Source organism: Dendrobium catenatum, unplaced genomic scaffold, assembly GCF_001605985.2.
Source record: "Dendrobium catenatum unplaced genomic scaffold, ASM160598v2 fragScaff_scaffold_1666, whole genome shotgun sequence".
Lineage (NCBI taxonomy): Eukaryota > Viridiplantae > Streptophyta > Magnoliopsida > Asparagales > Orchidaceae > Dendrobium > Dendrobium catenatum.
In genome coordinates, this window is record NW_021320128.1 from 425,186 (window position 1) to 440,771 (window position 15,586).

At 33.5% G+C, this 15,586-nt stretch overlaps 1 protein-coding gene across 2 annotated transcripts in view; it reads left to right on the forward strand.

The window, feature by feature from the left end:
* LOC110096174 (transportin-1) overlaps positions 1–6,048 on the forward strand; it is a 114,238-nt gene extending 108,190 nt beyond the window's left edge. For both annotated transcript variants that reach the window (XM_020821967.2, XM_020821968.2), the window contains 4 exons: positions 4,957–5,008; positions 5,110–5,178; positions 5,263–5,322; positions 5,415–6,048. In XM_020821967.2, coding sequence (XP_020677626.1) covers positions 4,957–5,008; positions 5,110–5,178; positions 5,263–5,322; positions 5,415–5,498 — 265 coding nt within the window. In that variant the 3' untranslated portion in view covers positions 5,499–6,048. The remainder of the gene's footprint in view (positions 1–4,956; positions 5,009–5,109; positions 5,179–5,262; positions 5,323–5,414) is intronic.
* Positions 6,049–15,586: the final 9,538 nt, after the last annotated feature.

A 15,586-nucleotide genomic window follows, 5' to 3' on the forward strand; every position in this document is an offset into this window, starting at 1 on the left:
TCCATTATCAAAAATTAATTCGGGGTAAAAATAAGGAGATTCTGCTCCAATAATGTCAAAGATTATTTCAACCAAACCCTTTCCTTCTACTTCCAGAGTGAAGGGATCATCCATTACTCCTCCTGTGTTCCACCCCACAACAAAATGGGGTTGCAGAGAGGAAAAATGGTCACCTTCTAGCCTCCACCCGAGCTTTCCTATTTCACTACAATACACCCAAATTCTATTAGGGGGAAGCTCTTTTAACGGCAGCTTATCTCATAAACCGACTACCTTCAATAGCCTTAGGACTCAAAACTCCAATGGAGACTTTGTCCTCTTTTTTACCTCGAGTTTTGAACCCATCATAATCCTACGCCCAAAATCTTTGGATGCATTGCCTATGTTCATATTTACAGCCAGGGGAGGAAAATTAGATCCATGAGCACTTAAATGCATCTTTGTTGGCTATTTAGCTATCCAAAAAGGTTATAAGTGTTATCATCCACCCAAAAGAAAAATTCTTGTCTCTATCGATGTTACCTTTGATGAGCAAAATTCCTATTTTTCAAAATCTCATCTTCAGGGGGAGACTGAACTTAAGGAAGATGTGGAAAATGAACTAGCATCTCTTGACCTTCCTCCACCACCTCAAACCAATCCACCTGAAACCCAAGATAAGGAAACAAATGGAAAAGCTATCATTAGATTTGGAAAGGTTTACTCCAGACGTACAAGTTCAAGCTGTGCTCCAAAGCAGATCCAAGAATCTGAACCATCATCTGGAAATAAGGTAAGCTCACCAACTCCCTTATGCCCTATATAACACTTTATATCCTTCAACAACTTCACATCGTCACACAAAAATTTATTGGTTTCATTAGAAGATATCCATATTCTTAAAGATATTTCTGAGGCCTTATCTGATAAGAATTGGAAAAATGCCATGAAAGATAAAATACAGGCCCTAGAAAAGAACAAAACATGAGAGATCGTCAATCTACCGATAGGGAAAAAACCGGTTGGCTGCAAATGGGTGTTCTCAGTAAAATACAAAGCTGATGGCACACTAGAGAGATATAAGGTAAGACTGGTTGCAAAAGGGTTCACTCAAATATATGGCATTGACTACCAAGAAACTTTTGCACCTATAGCCAAGATGATTACTGTCAGAATACTACTCTCACTAGCAGCCAAGTACAACTGGCATCTGGAGCAATTGAATGTGAAGAATGCATTCCTGCATGAGGATTTAGAAGAAGAGATATGAAAATACCACCAGGGTTTAAAGAAAAATCTGAAGGCAATAGGGTGTGCAGGCTAAAAAAGGCTTTATATGGGCTCAAACAATCACCAAGAGCCTGGTTCGGAAGATTCTCTAAATTCACGCTCCTTAATGGGTATCGGCAGAGTCAAGGGGATCATATATTATTCTTTAAACACTCAGACTCAGGGGGAGTCATAATATTATTAGTGTATGTTGATGATATTATTTTGATTGGAGATAATGAAGAGGAAAAAATTAGTTTAAGGAAAAGTCTTACTAAGGAATTTGACATCAAAGAATTTGGTATACTAAAATACTTTCTCGGAATTGAAGTAGCTCACTCCAGAAAAGGAATCTTCATTTCACAACAGAAATACATCAAAAATCTTCTAAAAGAAACAGGTAAACTAGCTTGTAAACCAGCACCGACTCCAGTAGAACTTAATCTTAAACTGGGAGAAGCTAGAGAAGATCCATATGTAGATAAAGGGGCCTACCAGAGACTTGTAGGGAAATTGATCTATCTCTCCCACACTAGACCAGACATAGCATTTGCTGTAAGCATGGTCAGTCAGTTTATGCAGAATCCAAAGCAGATTCACATGCAAGCGGTAGACAGGATATTGCACTACCTTAAAGGAAAATGAGGAAAAAAGGATTCTCTTTAAGAGAGATCGTGGAATAATCCTAGAAGTATACACGGATGCCGACTATGCAGGATCACCGGTTGATAGAAGATATACCTCTGGATATTGCACATTTCTTGGAGGTAACTTAATTACATGGAGAAGCAAGAAACATAAAGTGGTGGCAAGATCCAGTGCAGAATCAAAATATCGAGCTATGGCCTTGGGAATATGTGAGCTACTATGGATCAAAATAATCCTAGAAGACTTAAAGGTCAAGTGGGATGAGCCCATAAAGCTACATTGTGACAACAGATCAGCAATCAGCATAGCCCATAGTCCAGTCCAGCATGACAAGATCAAGCACATAGAAGTGGATAGACATTTCATTAAATAAAAACTAGACAGTGGTCTAGTAAGTGTCGAGCATGTACCATCAAAGGATCAACTTGCAAATATCCTTACCAAAGGATTGGACGGTTCTGCCTTTCCCATAATGATTGACAAGGTGGGAATGACAAATTCATATTTCCCAGCTTGAGGGGGAGTGTTGAAATCCAGTCGTTCCCTGTGCAAAGGATCCAACGGACACAAAGATCAATCCGTGGGATGCTCTCATTGATCACGCCATAATGAAGGAACAAATTTAGGAAAGATTTTTAAGTATTAAATCTGTAATCTTTATTTCCGCATTTAGATATCTTGTATAGATCTATAAATAGGGAAGATTGTAATGAATAAAGACAAGCTTTTTCCCTCTCGTACCTCTCAAATTAACATGTCATACTTTAAAACTATGGGAGTGAGTTATGGAGCGTAGGTTACGGCATGATACTAATGTTTCTCAAAATCAAATTGGATTCATGCCAAATAGGTCTACTATGGAAGTCATACATTTATTGAGAAATTTGATGGAGAAATATAGAGAGAATAAGGCAGATCTACATATGATATTTATTGATTTAGAGTGAGCATATGATAAACTTCCAAGAGAAGTGCTATGGAGAGTTCTTGAAAGAAAGGAGTTAATAATGCTTATATTCAAATCATTAAAAATATGTATGCAGGAGTTATTACTTGTGTTCAAACAGAAGGTGGTTTGACCATGTATTTTCCTTTTTCAGTTGGAGTACATCAAGGATGAACCTTAAGTCCATATCTTTTTTGCTTTAGTCAAGGATATTCTCACTAGACATTTGCAAGAGGATGTAGCTTAGTGTATGCTTTTTGCTATTGATTTTTCTTCTTGTTGATAAGACTAGAGAGAGAGTTGAAGATAAAATTGAATTATGGAGGTCAATCTTAGAGTCTAAAGGTTTTCTCTTGAGTAGATCTTAAATTGAATATATGGAGTGTAATTTTAGTAGTAATAAACCTAGTGAGGGGATTGTGACTTTGGGCAATCAAGTCATTAATAAGAGTACACGTTTTAGATATCTTGGATCTATTGTTCAGAGTGATGGTGAAATAGATGGGGATATTATCAACAGAATTCAAGTTGGATGGTTGAAGTGGAGGAAAGCATCAGACTTGTGTAATAGAAAGTGCCCCTCAAACTTAAGGGAAAATTCTATGAGATGGTGGTGAGTCCTGCAATGCTTTATGGTGCCGATGTGTATGCTCCCATTAGATGGTTTGATCATATAAAACGGTGGCCTTCCGATGACCCGATTCGGAAAGTAGAGGTATTAGATTTGACTTATGTTAAGAAAGGTAGAGGTAGACCTAAAATGACTTAGTTAGAGAATATTAGAAATGATCTTTCTTTATTAGATTTAAATGAGAATTTGACTTTTAACAGTACACAAGAAAGAAAAAGTATTTATGTAGCCGACCCCACGTAGTGGGACAAAGGCTTGATGTTGTTGTTGTTGTTATTTATATTAATAATTTAAATAATATTTTATCAATTGTAATTTTATTAATTAAATTTTGATTATTTGATATTAATATCATAATTAACCATTAGTTAATATTTTATAAAACTAATTAAACATAATAAATTCTACTTAATCAAATTAAATCACAAATTATATTAATTTGTTTAAATTGTTATCTTTTTAGTTAACTTATTATCATTAAGTTCAATTTAAAATTTTATTTATTATTTAATTAATACCAGGTTATATTAATAATTTTAAAACTTGAAACCCTTGTGTCTCTCCTAAATCCTTACCTCCCAAATTCTTGAAACCCTCGTTTATAAAGAATTTGGGAAGTCATGATGAAAGCATACTAGAGAAGGGATTGAAGGTACCGACAATATAAGAGTTTGCTAGACTTGCTAAGTTAAAGTTGAATAATGCCAGATATGCTAACTTCAAGATTTAAAGCCAAAAAAAACAAGAGAAACCAGGTTTAAGATTTTATTGTATTTAAAATTCTTTGTACCGTTTTACATGATTTAGCTTAAATCTTGCCTAAATCTGCTACCAAACAACCCCTAAAGGCCAGGTTTGGCAAGGCTTTGTTCCCTATTAATACCATGCTATTGAAAGCTGCGGCTATGCAAATTTTATGGTTGAATCCATCGGTGCTATTTAAAATTATTAGCTTTGATGGCATGCTGGCAGTCATGCTGGTAACAAGCATATTAACTCTCTATGTTGTGCCATTTCAATTGCTTTAGTTTTTTCACACAATTTTCAATTGTTGACGTGTATTTTATGAGCAAAAGTGCGGTGCTTCTGCAATTTGAACCTTACTGCGCTATGCTCTTATTGTGATGGCATGGCATTAGCTATGTTGTGATCTGTTGTTGGCACTTAGTTTTTGGATGTTATCTCAAAATATATGGCTAGCTAGAACTTATTATGATTTTTAGTGGCTTGTTTTATCATTGTACATGCATGTGTTTTCTAACCCCATTCAATATGTGTGGATGTTTTAACTTGCTTGACTCGGTTACCGAGAAGCATAAAACTTTTTGCCTGTTCATTCTTCGTATTCTACTCATTCCACCATTCAGGCTTTCGATATTAAGAAATATCTGGCATGATTAATGCAAAATAATTAGGTTTTGAGTTTAGGGTATTTTGATGTTTAATTTTCCTGACAAGGAACTTGGTTCTTTCTTTTATCCAGGATACGGGATGATTTTGAAAAAGAAGATGCATTCCGAGGTCTTTGTGCAATGGTAATTCCATTTTTTTCTTGTTTTGGCAATACTGAACTTGTTTTTTTGTTTTTTTTGCAATACTAAACTTGTTCCTTCACTTTTTAATATCAATTCCATAGGTGAGAACGAATCCCTCTGGTGCTGTGAACTCGCTAGCTTACATGTGCAGGGCGATTGCTAGTTGGCATGTAAGATTGGATCGTTGAAATTTGACTCTAAAGTTTTGATATAATACAAGTCAGTTCAATTTAATTTCATATATATCCTTTCAGGAAATACGGAGCAAGGATTTAATCAATGAAGTGTCCCAAGTTTTAAATGGATATAAACAGGTATTCCTGATCTTTTATACCAAGGTCCGTTATGACTGAAGGAATAAAACTTGATTGTTGCTTAACCTTTGTTCAATGCAAATTGGTTATAGATGCTTGGAAGTGAAGCATGGGAACAGTTCCGCACCAAATTAGAGCCTCTTGTGGCACAAAGGTTATCAAGATACCAAGTGTAGAGGTGGTCACTTATGCTTCCCATTATCTGATTTTCATTGCCTACCATGTTGCATCAGCATTGGTTAAAAGTAGCAACCGATGTTTGATTGGAAGTGATCCATATAGTGGCTTCACAATTCCAGAAATCATCATTCATGGCTGCTATTGTTGCGTCAATCATAATTCATGCCTGGTATTGTTGAAGGGCTCTCATACTATGCTATGGTGAAAAAATAGTAGTTGACTGCTGTATACCCAAGACGAAAGCAGGCCGATGTTTTCTGGCATGATTTATTTTGATCAGCAGGGCTTTGCTGATCAGAGTTTTTTCCTCTTATGTGATTATACCCCTATTGTTATATGCTCTTGTATGTTTCGGTGGGATGTTTTTGCCTGTATTTCCACTGATTCTGTCATTAGCTTGTTGAGGTTTGGTAAGTAAATTGTATTTTATTTTATTTTATTTTGAAAGTCAGGTGATTTTCTTTGAATCATGTATAACTGTAGTTATTTATTACATTCATCCATTTGGAACTTTTCATTCTATAAAATGCAGAGTTTGTGATATAATTTGTTGTGAAACTTTAGTTATAACTTTAAATTGATCTATTTGGAGCTTTTCATTATATAAAACGTAGAGTTTGCGATATAGTTGGTTGCACTGTTTAGGTTGGTAGAGGGACTAAAGAGTGGCTTATGATATTTCATGAATTTAAGGTTTCGTTTGGGACGGCTATCTTACTGTTTCTTAAAATAATTTTTTTTTATTAAAATTTTTTAATTTTGTACTAAAAAAATTGTTTTAAGCAGTAATAAAATCATTTCAAACAAAGCCTAATTTTTTTTTTAGCGGTGAGTATCATAATTGGACCATTATTTTTTGAACTAGCATTTCTCATTTTATAAGAAAAAGTAAAGAATATTTTATCACTTGTTGGACTATGATGGCAAAGAGACCATTGTACAGTAGCTATCTTTATGCTTTTAGTTGATATGTGACGGACTGGTGTCTGTCGCTATTCATTATTTGTAGTGATATTTAAGCAAAGACTTCTTGATATTCTGTTGCAATGTTGACGATTCTAAGTCTAAATGGAACAATCGGATACTGAAGATGGTCAAATGGAAATGCATCCTTCAAATATACTCAGCTCGACATTAATCTCTGTACTACTATTATAAAAATTATTCGTGGTACTTCAACTGTTTACTTTTGAATATTTATTTATTCTTTAAATTAATTCTGATAATTTTAATCTCATATTTATATTTTTATTTGTAAATATGTCATTCAGTTTTTTTTTTAATTAATTGACCCATTAAACCGCGAATTGAAAACTCACTTCGGCTGCATAAATTAAAAGCTTTAGCTTATCCTAATATTCTTTATTGAACACAAGAAATTGTTAGAGGTATTATATTAGAAATTTGATATGGACATTTGGTCCAACAATGATCAGCTTCTAATTTTTAACATTCATATTTATTTAAATTTAAATGTTTTATGTATGATGTCTGATATGATATCAAAAAATTATCTTGATCGAGCATGAATCTCAAGGTAAAAATCAAGTGGGAAACTTCAAAAATTAAATTTGGGATTATTTGAACTCGGATTTTAGCAAATTTATAGTTGAATTGATTGTCTCGGAAATATAAACCTAACGACACCAAATTTAACTCGATCCGAGCCCAAATGGGTCCAAATCGAAGACCCGAAGCACGTTTTGAAAGTTCGAACCACAATTTGGGTTATCAAATGGTTTCCAAACATGACATGCTTATAGTCGAATTGAGTGGTTCGATGAGATGAATCCAACGAGCCCAAGATCACTGAATTTCGATATCGTCAAGACCGTCAAATATCTGACAAATGGCCCACGATCAAGGAACTCAATATCGTTTGTCCATCCGAACCACCACATTTTTCCTTGATCCTCCTATTTACGGGTCATGCCATCCTCAAAAATTTATAAATTGCCTCCCATTTCTCTTGAGAGGGGACCCAAGCAAGAAGAATAAGAGAAGAAGAAGAAGAGAGAAGGATAGGAGAGAAGAAACTCATCGGCCACTGTCGAAATTCTGTCCGACGCCCAAGTGATGCCAGAATTATGCCAGACTTTTAAGAGACATCGGAATTCTGCCCGACTTCCAAGGGATGCCAGAATTCTACCCGACTTGCACGTTTTGATTATGGGTAGTTATTTTGGATGAATAATCTCTATAGAGGCAAGTGGATCTTAGGGAAGAAATTATCCTTGATGAGTCTTTATGCCATGATGCCTTCTAAGAAGGACGTAACGATAAGTAATAAAAATTTTAATTTCCCAAGTACTCTTATGATGAGCATTAGTTATACCTCCTTTAATTTGTTGTTCTTGTTTGTCCTCATATGAAGACTTCTTAGTTATGAGTGTGTTAGTAAATGACTTATTTTTTCTATTATTGTTTTTTATGGTGAGCCCTTTTAAACTTTTCTCTGTGTGATTTAGATATAATTTTCATGACCCAACCCAATAAAACATGTTTTCCCAATAGTTTATACTAGATTCAATATGAGGTAAAAAATTGTCCAAGATCTATTTGGAAAGAAACCAAATATAACTCATTTTCCCAATAGGATATACATGGTCGAGTATTAGAAAAAACCTGCCTAAGATATATTCGAAAAGAATTTCATCTATTTTTATCATAAATCCAAAATAAAGTAAAAATATCTTGTAAAGTGTTACAATCTGAGAGCCCGATCTTGGGTTTTGATGATTAAAATTTTTATTGAATGATTATCTTTTTATTCCTGCATAATATTTTGGATATTTTCTTTATGCACAACTAACCTTTCAAGTAATAACAAACATGAAGAAAAACTAAAGATGCAAGCAAGGGAGTGTGAGAGAGGGAGAAGAACCTTCTGTGTGCAAGGGAGTGTGAGAGGATGTTTTCACATGGTTGCCCTAGCCAACATCCACCTTATTCCCCTATGTGTCAAAGTCTTTCTTAAGGGAAACTCTGTGAAGAAGCTCTTAGTATCAAAGGGATTCCAGCTACTCTACCACACTTAGAAGGTGAAAAAGATTTGACTACTCCACCACATCATGGGAGATGAAAGGGATTCAGCTACTCTGCTGCACTGGAGAAGGTGAAAGGGATTTAGTTACTCCACAACAATAAGGAAGGTGAAAATGATTTTGATTCTTAATCACCCTGAGGGTGGAACTTATTTTATGAGAACTTCTCTACCTTACTAAGGGGCCTAAAGGAGAGTCACTAAAATGTTTAGAGCAATACCTAGATAGGAGGATTCTATGAAGTGGACATAGCTTAAGTTAATTGAACCAATATAAAATTATGGTGTATTTATTCCTTTACTTTTCACACTTGATTTTATGTGCATTACTTATTGCATATTTACGTTATGTAACTTGGTTTAGGTTGGTGATTATTGTGATAGGAGATTTTTTGGTTGATTGAATTTATTTCTTGGTTAAAAAGAAAAAATATGCTATGTTATTAATTGTAAAAATATTATGCAATGTTATTATTATTATTTCCTTATGTGACAATGGGGGCCCATGCCCCAATAGCCTCTACTATATCTCTAACTATGAATATGAATTAAAGGAATGAAAAATACGTCTACACTCTTATTTATATGGTTTAGAGGGCTATATCGAAGAATACATATGAAAATAATGCGGGCTGCCGGAGCAGTATTTTTTTTTTCTTTTTGACCGGCGGTTCAAGACCGCCGGTAAGCCGCCGGACAAAATTGCCGCCGGAAAAAACCGCCGGAATTCATTTTCCTACGCCGTTTTTACCGGCGGTAATTAAACCGCCGGAAAACCGCCGGAAAACTACAAAACCGCCGGAAAAGGTTCAATTACCGCCGGAAAAGGATGCCGGAAATGGGTGATTTTCCTGTAGTATATCTTATTTGATCCCTACCTCTGAAATGGCTCCATATTCTCAGGTGAGTTCCCTAACCAAATAATCAAAGGCAAGAGACTTGTGTGATTTTTCAAGATTTAATGTTCCATCAAAGTTTATGAAGGCGAGTCCTCTAAAATAGGGGCAAGTTTGTAAGGGTACAAGCCTCTATACATGAGGGGTGATTCACCTTAGAGATTAATGACTATGAAAAGAGGACTGATTGTGAATGAGAAATTATGATAATATACCTTTAAGATGTAGCTAGATTAGTTTTAATTATGAGTAGTTCTTCTGAATGAACGGTTCCTTTAGAGGAAAGTGGATCTTAGGGCTCAAATTATCCTTGATGAGTCTCTATTCCATGATGCCTTCTAATGGGGATTGACTTTAGTTCTATGAACTTGTGTTAACCAACTTTTTATGAGATCATTTTCTCTTTAAGTGAGTTCCCCTTTAGGGCGACATAACCATGTTGGTTAAAACTCTTAGATCCTAATAAGTGTTATAAGTCATGCTCAGTGGGGACCTGGGGCTTCATAAAGGGTGATTGAAGCAATATACATAGTCTCTAAGTTTCATAAAGAGTTAGCACAACTTCGAGTTAAGTTGCTGTCAATTTATTATCTCATCGAGGTGAAGAGGTCTAGTCAGTTCATTGTTAGGAGATGCTTCTTCTTGTAATACTTAGTAAGAAAAATGATGATCCCTCCATAAATGATGTCATATCATGTATGCAAAATGTTTTTTTGGGGTGAATTAGATTGTCCATGCACCTTTTTGTGTAAAAAATATAATCTGATGTAAGGATAATTTAAGTAATAAAATTTTTTATTTCCCAGGTACTTTTATAATGAGCATCAGTTACCTCCTTTAATTTGTTGTTCTTATTTGTCCTCATATGAAGGCTAAGTTATGTGTGTGTTGGTGAATGACTTATTTTTTCTATTATATGTTTTGATGGTGAGCCATTTAAATTTTTCTCAGTGTGATTTAGAGATAACTGTAATGATCCAACCCAATAAAACATATTTTCCCAATAAGTTATATCATAACCAGTATATAATAAAAAATTCTCCAAGATCTATTTAGAAAGAAACCCAATATAACCCATTTTTCCAATAGGTTATAAATGGTTTAGTACTAGAAAAAAACTTGCTCAAGATCTATTTGGAAAGAATTTATTCTATTTTTATCAGAGAGCCAAAATAAAGAAAAATATCATTGAAAGTGTTATAATCCAGGAGCTTTACCTCATGTTTTGATGATTAAAAAAAGAGAGATTTACATGCATACCACTGTATTACTATTATTTTATATATTTAACACCCCAAATATTAATATTATAGTTATATCACCCAAATACGATACAAAAACAACAACATCAAGCCTTTGTCCCACTATGTGGGGTTAGCTACATAGATCCTTTTTCATCATTGTGCCCGATTAAAATCCAAATATCATGTTTACCTCAAATCTACCACTCTATCTCCTATAAAGCTCACAACATCTTCTTCCCATCGAAATCCCCCCTTCGCATGCTACGTCTTAACTTTTTGTGAGTTGTGTTCTGGAATGTCTCCTCACACGGAGAAATCTATCTTGGTGTGATATCCTTTCCTCATACGTTCATCCATGCATGCTTTATCCTAAAACATCTTCCTCACACCAACCTTACATTTTCCTTCCACTGTGTTCTTTCTTCCAGCAAGTTAATGACTAAGTTCTTCATTAAGTATTTAGAAATAGTTTTCTTAAGAGTCTATAGATGAGTGAGAAGCCTAGGGCTGAGTTAGAAGTAGTAGTAGTTAGCGGGATAATTTTCTTTAGAAAATAGGATTGTTAATATCCCTTATTGTTTTGTGTGGGCGGGATATGTCCGTGTATTTGTTTTGAATAAAACAGTTAATTATTTTTTGTTTGCAAATAAAGAAAGAGAATGTTTGAAATAGATATTTAAAGGAAATTATGCATTTACTCCAAGTAGTTATTGATGTGTTCCAAGATGTTGTATTTTGTGAATACTGAATAATCCATTTAAATACTTTTTATAAAATTTTAAATGAATTTTTTAATCATTGATACTATAGGCTTATGGTGACAAAATTAGAAATAATTTATGTGGAGAGAAAATAGAGTTTATTTTTGTTACATTTAAGTTTGGAAGAATTTGGGTTCAAACAAATGACCAATACAAAAAAAATGTATGATAGTGAAAAATAAAGGACTGAGAAATTTGAGAAAGATAATTCAATATTTTCAAGCTTAGAGGAGAGATTGCTAAAATAATGTTTGATTGAAAAAGTGTTTGGAGTTTCAAAAAGATAACTTTATCTTTAGGAGAATTTAATTTCTAAAATTTTTAGTTTTGAAATCGAACACTTCATTATGAATAACACATCACCATAGGAGACAAAAATATCATTCCCTAATAGGTTTAGATTATAAGACTTTGAATTTATCTTGATTATCATAGTCAAACTCAGGAAAGGACAACATATAATCCCGAAGGATCAAAATGATGTTTGACAGAGTGTTTGGCTCTAATAATTTGAATAAAGGATCATTAATTTCATAATCAAAGTCATGGTAATTGAATGATGTATCTTCTTGATGAAAGAGGATATTGTCTATTATCGATCAATTGAATACAACAATAATGATCATTGTATTTAATTTTCCCAAAGAGAATTAGTTGATTTTTTGAAAAATTGATTTTGAAAATTGATATAGATTTCTAAATCTTCTATGATTGTAAGCCCTCATAGTTAATTAAATTATAGAAAACTAAAATTTCCTATGAATACTCTATATTAATGATAGAAATTTATTTTAAGATTTCAAAGCTTGATGTCAAAGGAGATGAGGATTGGAATTTTCAATCGGGATCACGATAAAGTTGAGCACTTATTTTAGAGACCAATGGAAGAAAAGTAAGAAGTGTGTGGGATTCTAAACAATTTAGAAACACCTCAATCTACCCTCTATGTTAGGCTTAAATTTTGATTGAAAAAGATTTAAATTTGACTTGTCAATTTTATTAGAAAGTTGGGATTCAATTCGCAAAGGTTGAGGTATTATAGCCTGAGCCTGCCTCTAAATTGTTAATTGAAAATAAATAACTCAAATCTAGCTAATATAATGCAAACCTATACTTATCCCGGACTGGATTAAGGAGCTAGCTAACCACCTAGTCGCTTTAAAACCATGAGTCTGGTCTTTTATGTAAGAGTGGTAGGGATGTTTGACTAAGTTATGTTTAAGGAATCGGGGCTAACATCTAGAGTAGATCCTAATTAATGTCGGATAAATTGATGCTTGGAATAAAATATAATTAAATTTTTAGCCACTTTTAAATTTGCATCTAATGCAATGCTTGTTTGTTGACTTGATAAATGCTTAAATCAGAATGTAGTAGTTTTAAAATCAGGCTTAGAATAAAGATTTTTATCCTAGAGATTGCATAATTTCCCCTTCATAGGATTGCACCATAATAGGTCAGGTGGCTTGCCAGAACCCGCAGGAGGGGAGGTGCCTCACAAGGAAAAGAAAAGTATAATATATATGCATGAGAACTCTCGGTGAGCTCAAGTTCACTTCTTAAATTTGTTAGAGTTTCTAAGTGAGCTTAAATATTTTAAATTGAATTAAAGTATATAGGATTTTTAACATTTCCTCACAGGCCTCCGATCGGGTTCTAAGCGAAATAAAAAATCAACATACAAAATCACCAAAACACTACTAAAAGCATCCAGTCCTAATTAAAAAGCAAGTAAATCAGTCAATAATAAAATTAATCAAATTAATATTCAAATTAAAAGTTTAAGTGGCAAGTGCCACTTAATATTATAACTTAGAATTAATAAAATTAAAGTGGTTGGGTACCATTAACAATATGCCCAGATTTATAATCCTAAGACATAAGGGACTTTAAGAATGGGTCTTCTCATTCTTCACTTCTTCATCCTTCTACAAACTCCTTGGATCCGTCTGGTCTGGATATCCAAATGAAAAGAAACTCTCCCCTAAGGGGTGTTATCATTTCCCTTTATATATTTGAAAGTATCCTACTCTAATTCTTTTAATGAAGAGGGACTCTCCCATAAGGGATGTCACCCTTATCTTTGAATTTCAAATTAGACTCATATCCCATCTCAAATATCACTTGACAATTTACAACTTAATGGACTTGAACTACATTTAATGAAAATTAAAAACCTACACTCAACAACTTACAAAGTTAGACTAATAAATCAATATTTAAATAATCCTAAATAATTATATTTGAAATTAAAATATTCAAACTCGCCACACTTAACCATGCTCTTTTAATTTTAAAAGGGGGATTTAGCATAATGAGCACCTTTACTAATTTAATATTTATGATTTTTCCCCCTTTTACTTTTAAATGTCCTATATGAGCATGATCACCTAGACAAGATTGAATTAGCAAATAAATTGTCTCTAACCTAGGAATAATCTATTGAGCAATCAGTCACATCATAGAAATTAAATAAATAATCACATCAACATGTTTTCAACAAGCATGCAATGAAATCTCAAAAAATCTAGCACACAATAGAAATGTAAACACTAGCATAGCCTAGATATAGAAGTAGTGAACTAGCAAACCATCTAGAGTGTGTGAGGTAGGCTATGTGGCTTGGATATGTCCTATATGAGATGCTTAATTAAAGTTGCTTGATGTTTTGGTTGGTTGAAAGATTTAAAGTGAAAATTTGATTAAAGTTTTTAGATATTAATAACTTAGAATTAATTTTAAAGTGTATTTTTGAATGCTAAATAACTACCATCTTTGTTGCTCATTGGGGTCATGAAGTTTATTTCACATTCGTTGGTAAAAGTATGAGATGTGCCAAGAGAGGGGAGGGGATGAATTGGTATATCTAAAAATTAACTTTAAATAGGAGCACTAATTTTTATGTTTTTTCAATGTACTTTAGAAATCAACAATTTTGATTTTTAAATGCGGAAGCTATCAAATTAAATATATTCCAGTGATGATGAAATTCTAGTTGTCACAATAAAAGAATAATTCTAATTCTAATTTTTTCCTACATAGTTATAATGAAAATTAAAAGCAAGAAAGTAAAATGCAAAAAAAGGAAAAAGCACACCAAAAATTTTTATAGTTATTCAGTCCATCTTGACCTACGTCTATTTTCCACAGTCCTCCACTCCAAGAGTTGCACTACTCAAAAGAGACACTCATTCTCTCATAATAAGGCGAAGAAGCCTTTACAAAACTCACTTTCACCTTCCTGGTGTGGCAGAGTGTCAGACGCTATTCACCCTCCTAGTGATGGTAGTGGACCTTCTCAATTTTCTCCCTCCTGGAGAAGGCAAAGAACCTTGGAGGACTGACCTAGAAGCCTCTCCCTCTAGAGATCTCCCACAAGACTCACCCAGGCCACAGGAGGAGCAAGCGTGCAGCTAGCTCGGAGCAACCGTGCGATACACTCACACTACTTCTCCATCATGCACATGCACACCTTCTCCTCTCACAATCCCTAAATCTCTTCAAAAAGCTCCATATCTAGAGTTCCTTCAGCTGCTATGTTCCTCTCTCTTATTTTTTAATGAATAAAAATATTATATATATAATAGGCTTCAAGAAACCCTAAAAATTTAAATTAGTCATTTCTGTTCATACAGTACGATCCCAAATTATATAGTATGATCAGTTCAAAATAACTCCCATCATAGTATAAATAAGTACAAATATGTAATAATTTTTTAATACATCATACAGTACGATACGAATATCATCCAATAGGATCTACTTTATTTCTTCTATTCATATGGGATGAATGCTGGGATGATAAAAAATCATCTCAATTCATCATCTAATATATTCCTATTCATATAGTATGATTATTTGAGTTTATACAGTTCATCTTGTACGATATATTAATCGTACAATATAATTAATTCAAAAATCAAGGTTTCATCTAGTACAATCTTTGGTACGACCAAAACCCTTCTTAATTCATCGTATGGTACGATCTAATTCGTATATTAGGATCATCAATCATTAATTAAATTATGATTAAATTGACTAATCATGGAGGTTAGTTTTAGCAGAGAAGATTACCAAGACACCTCTAAGTTATTATTGATAACTTAATTAATATAATTTAAATATTAATAATTAAGTAAA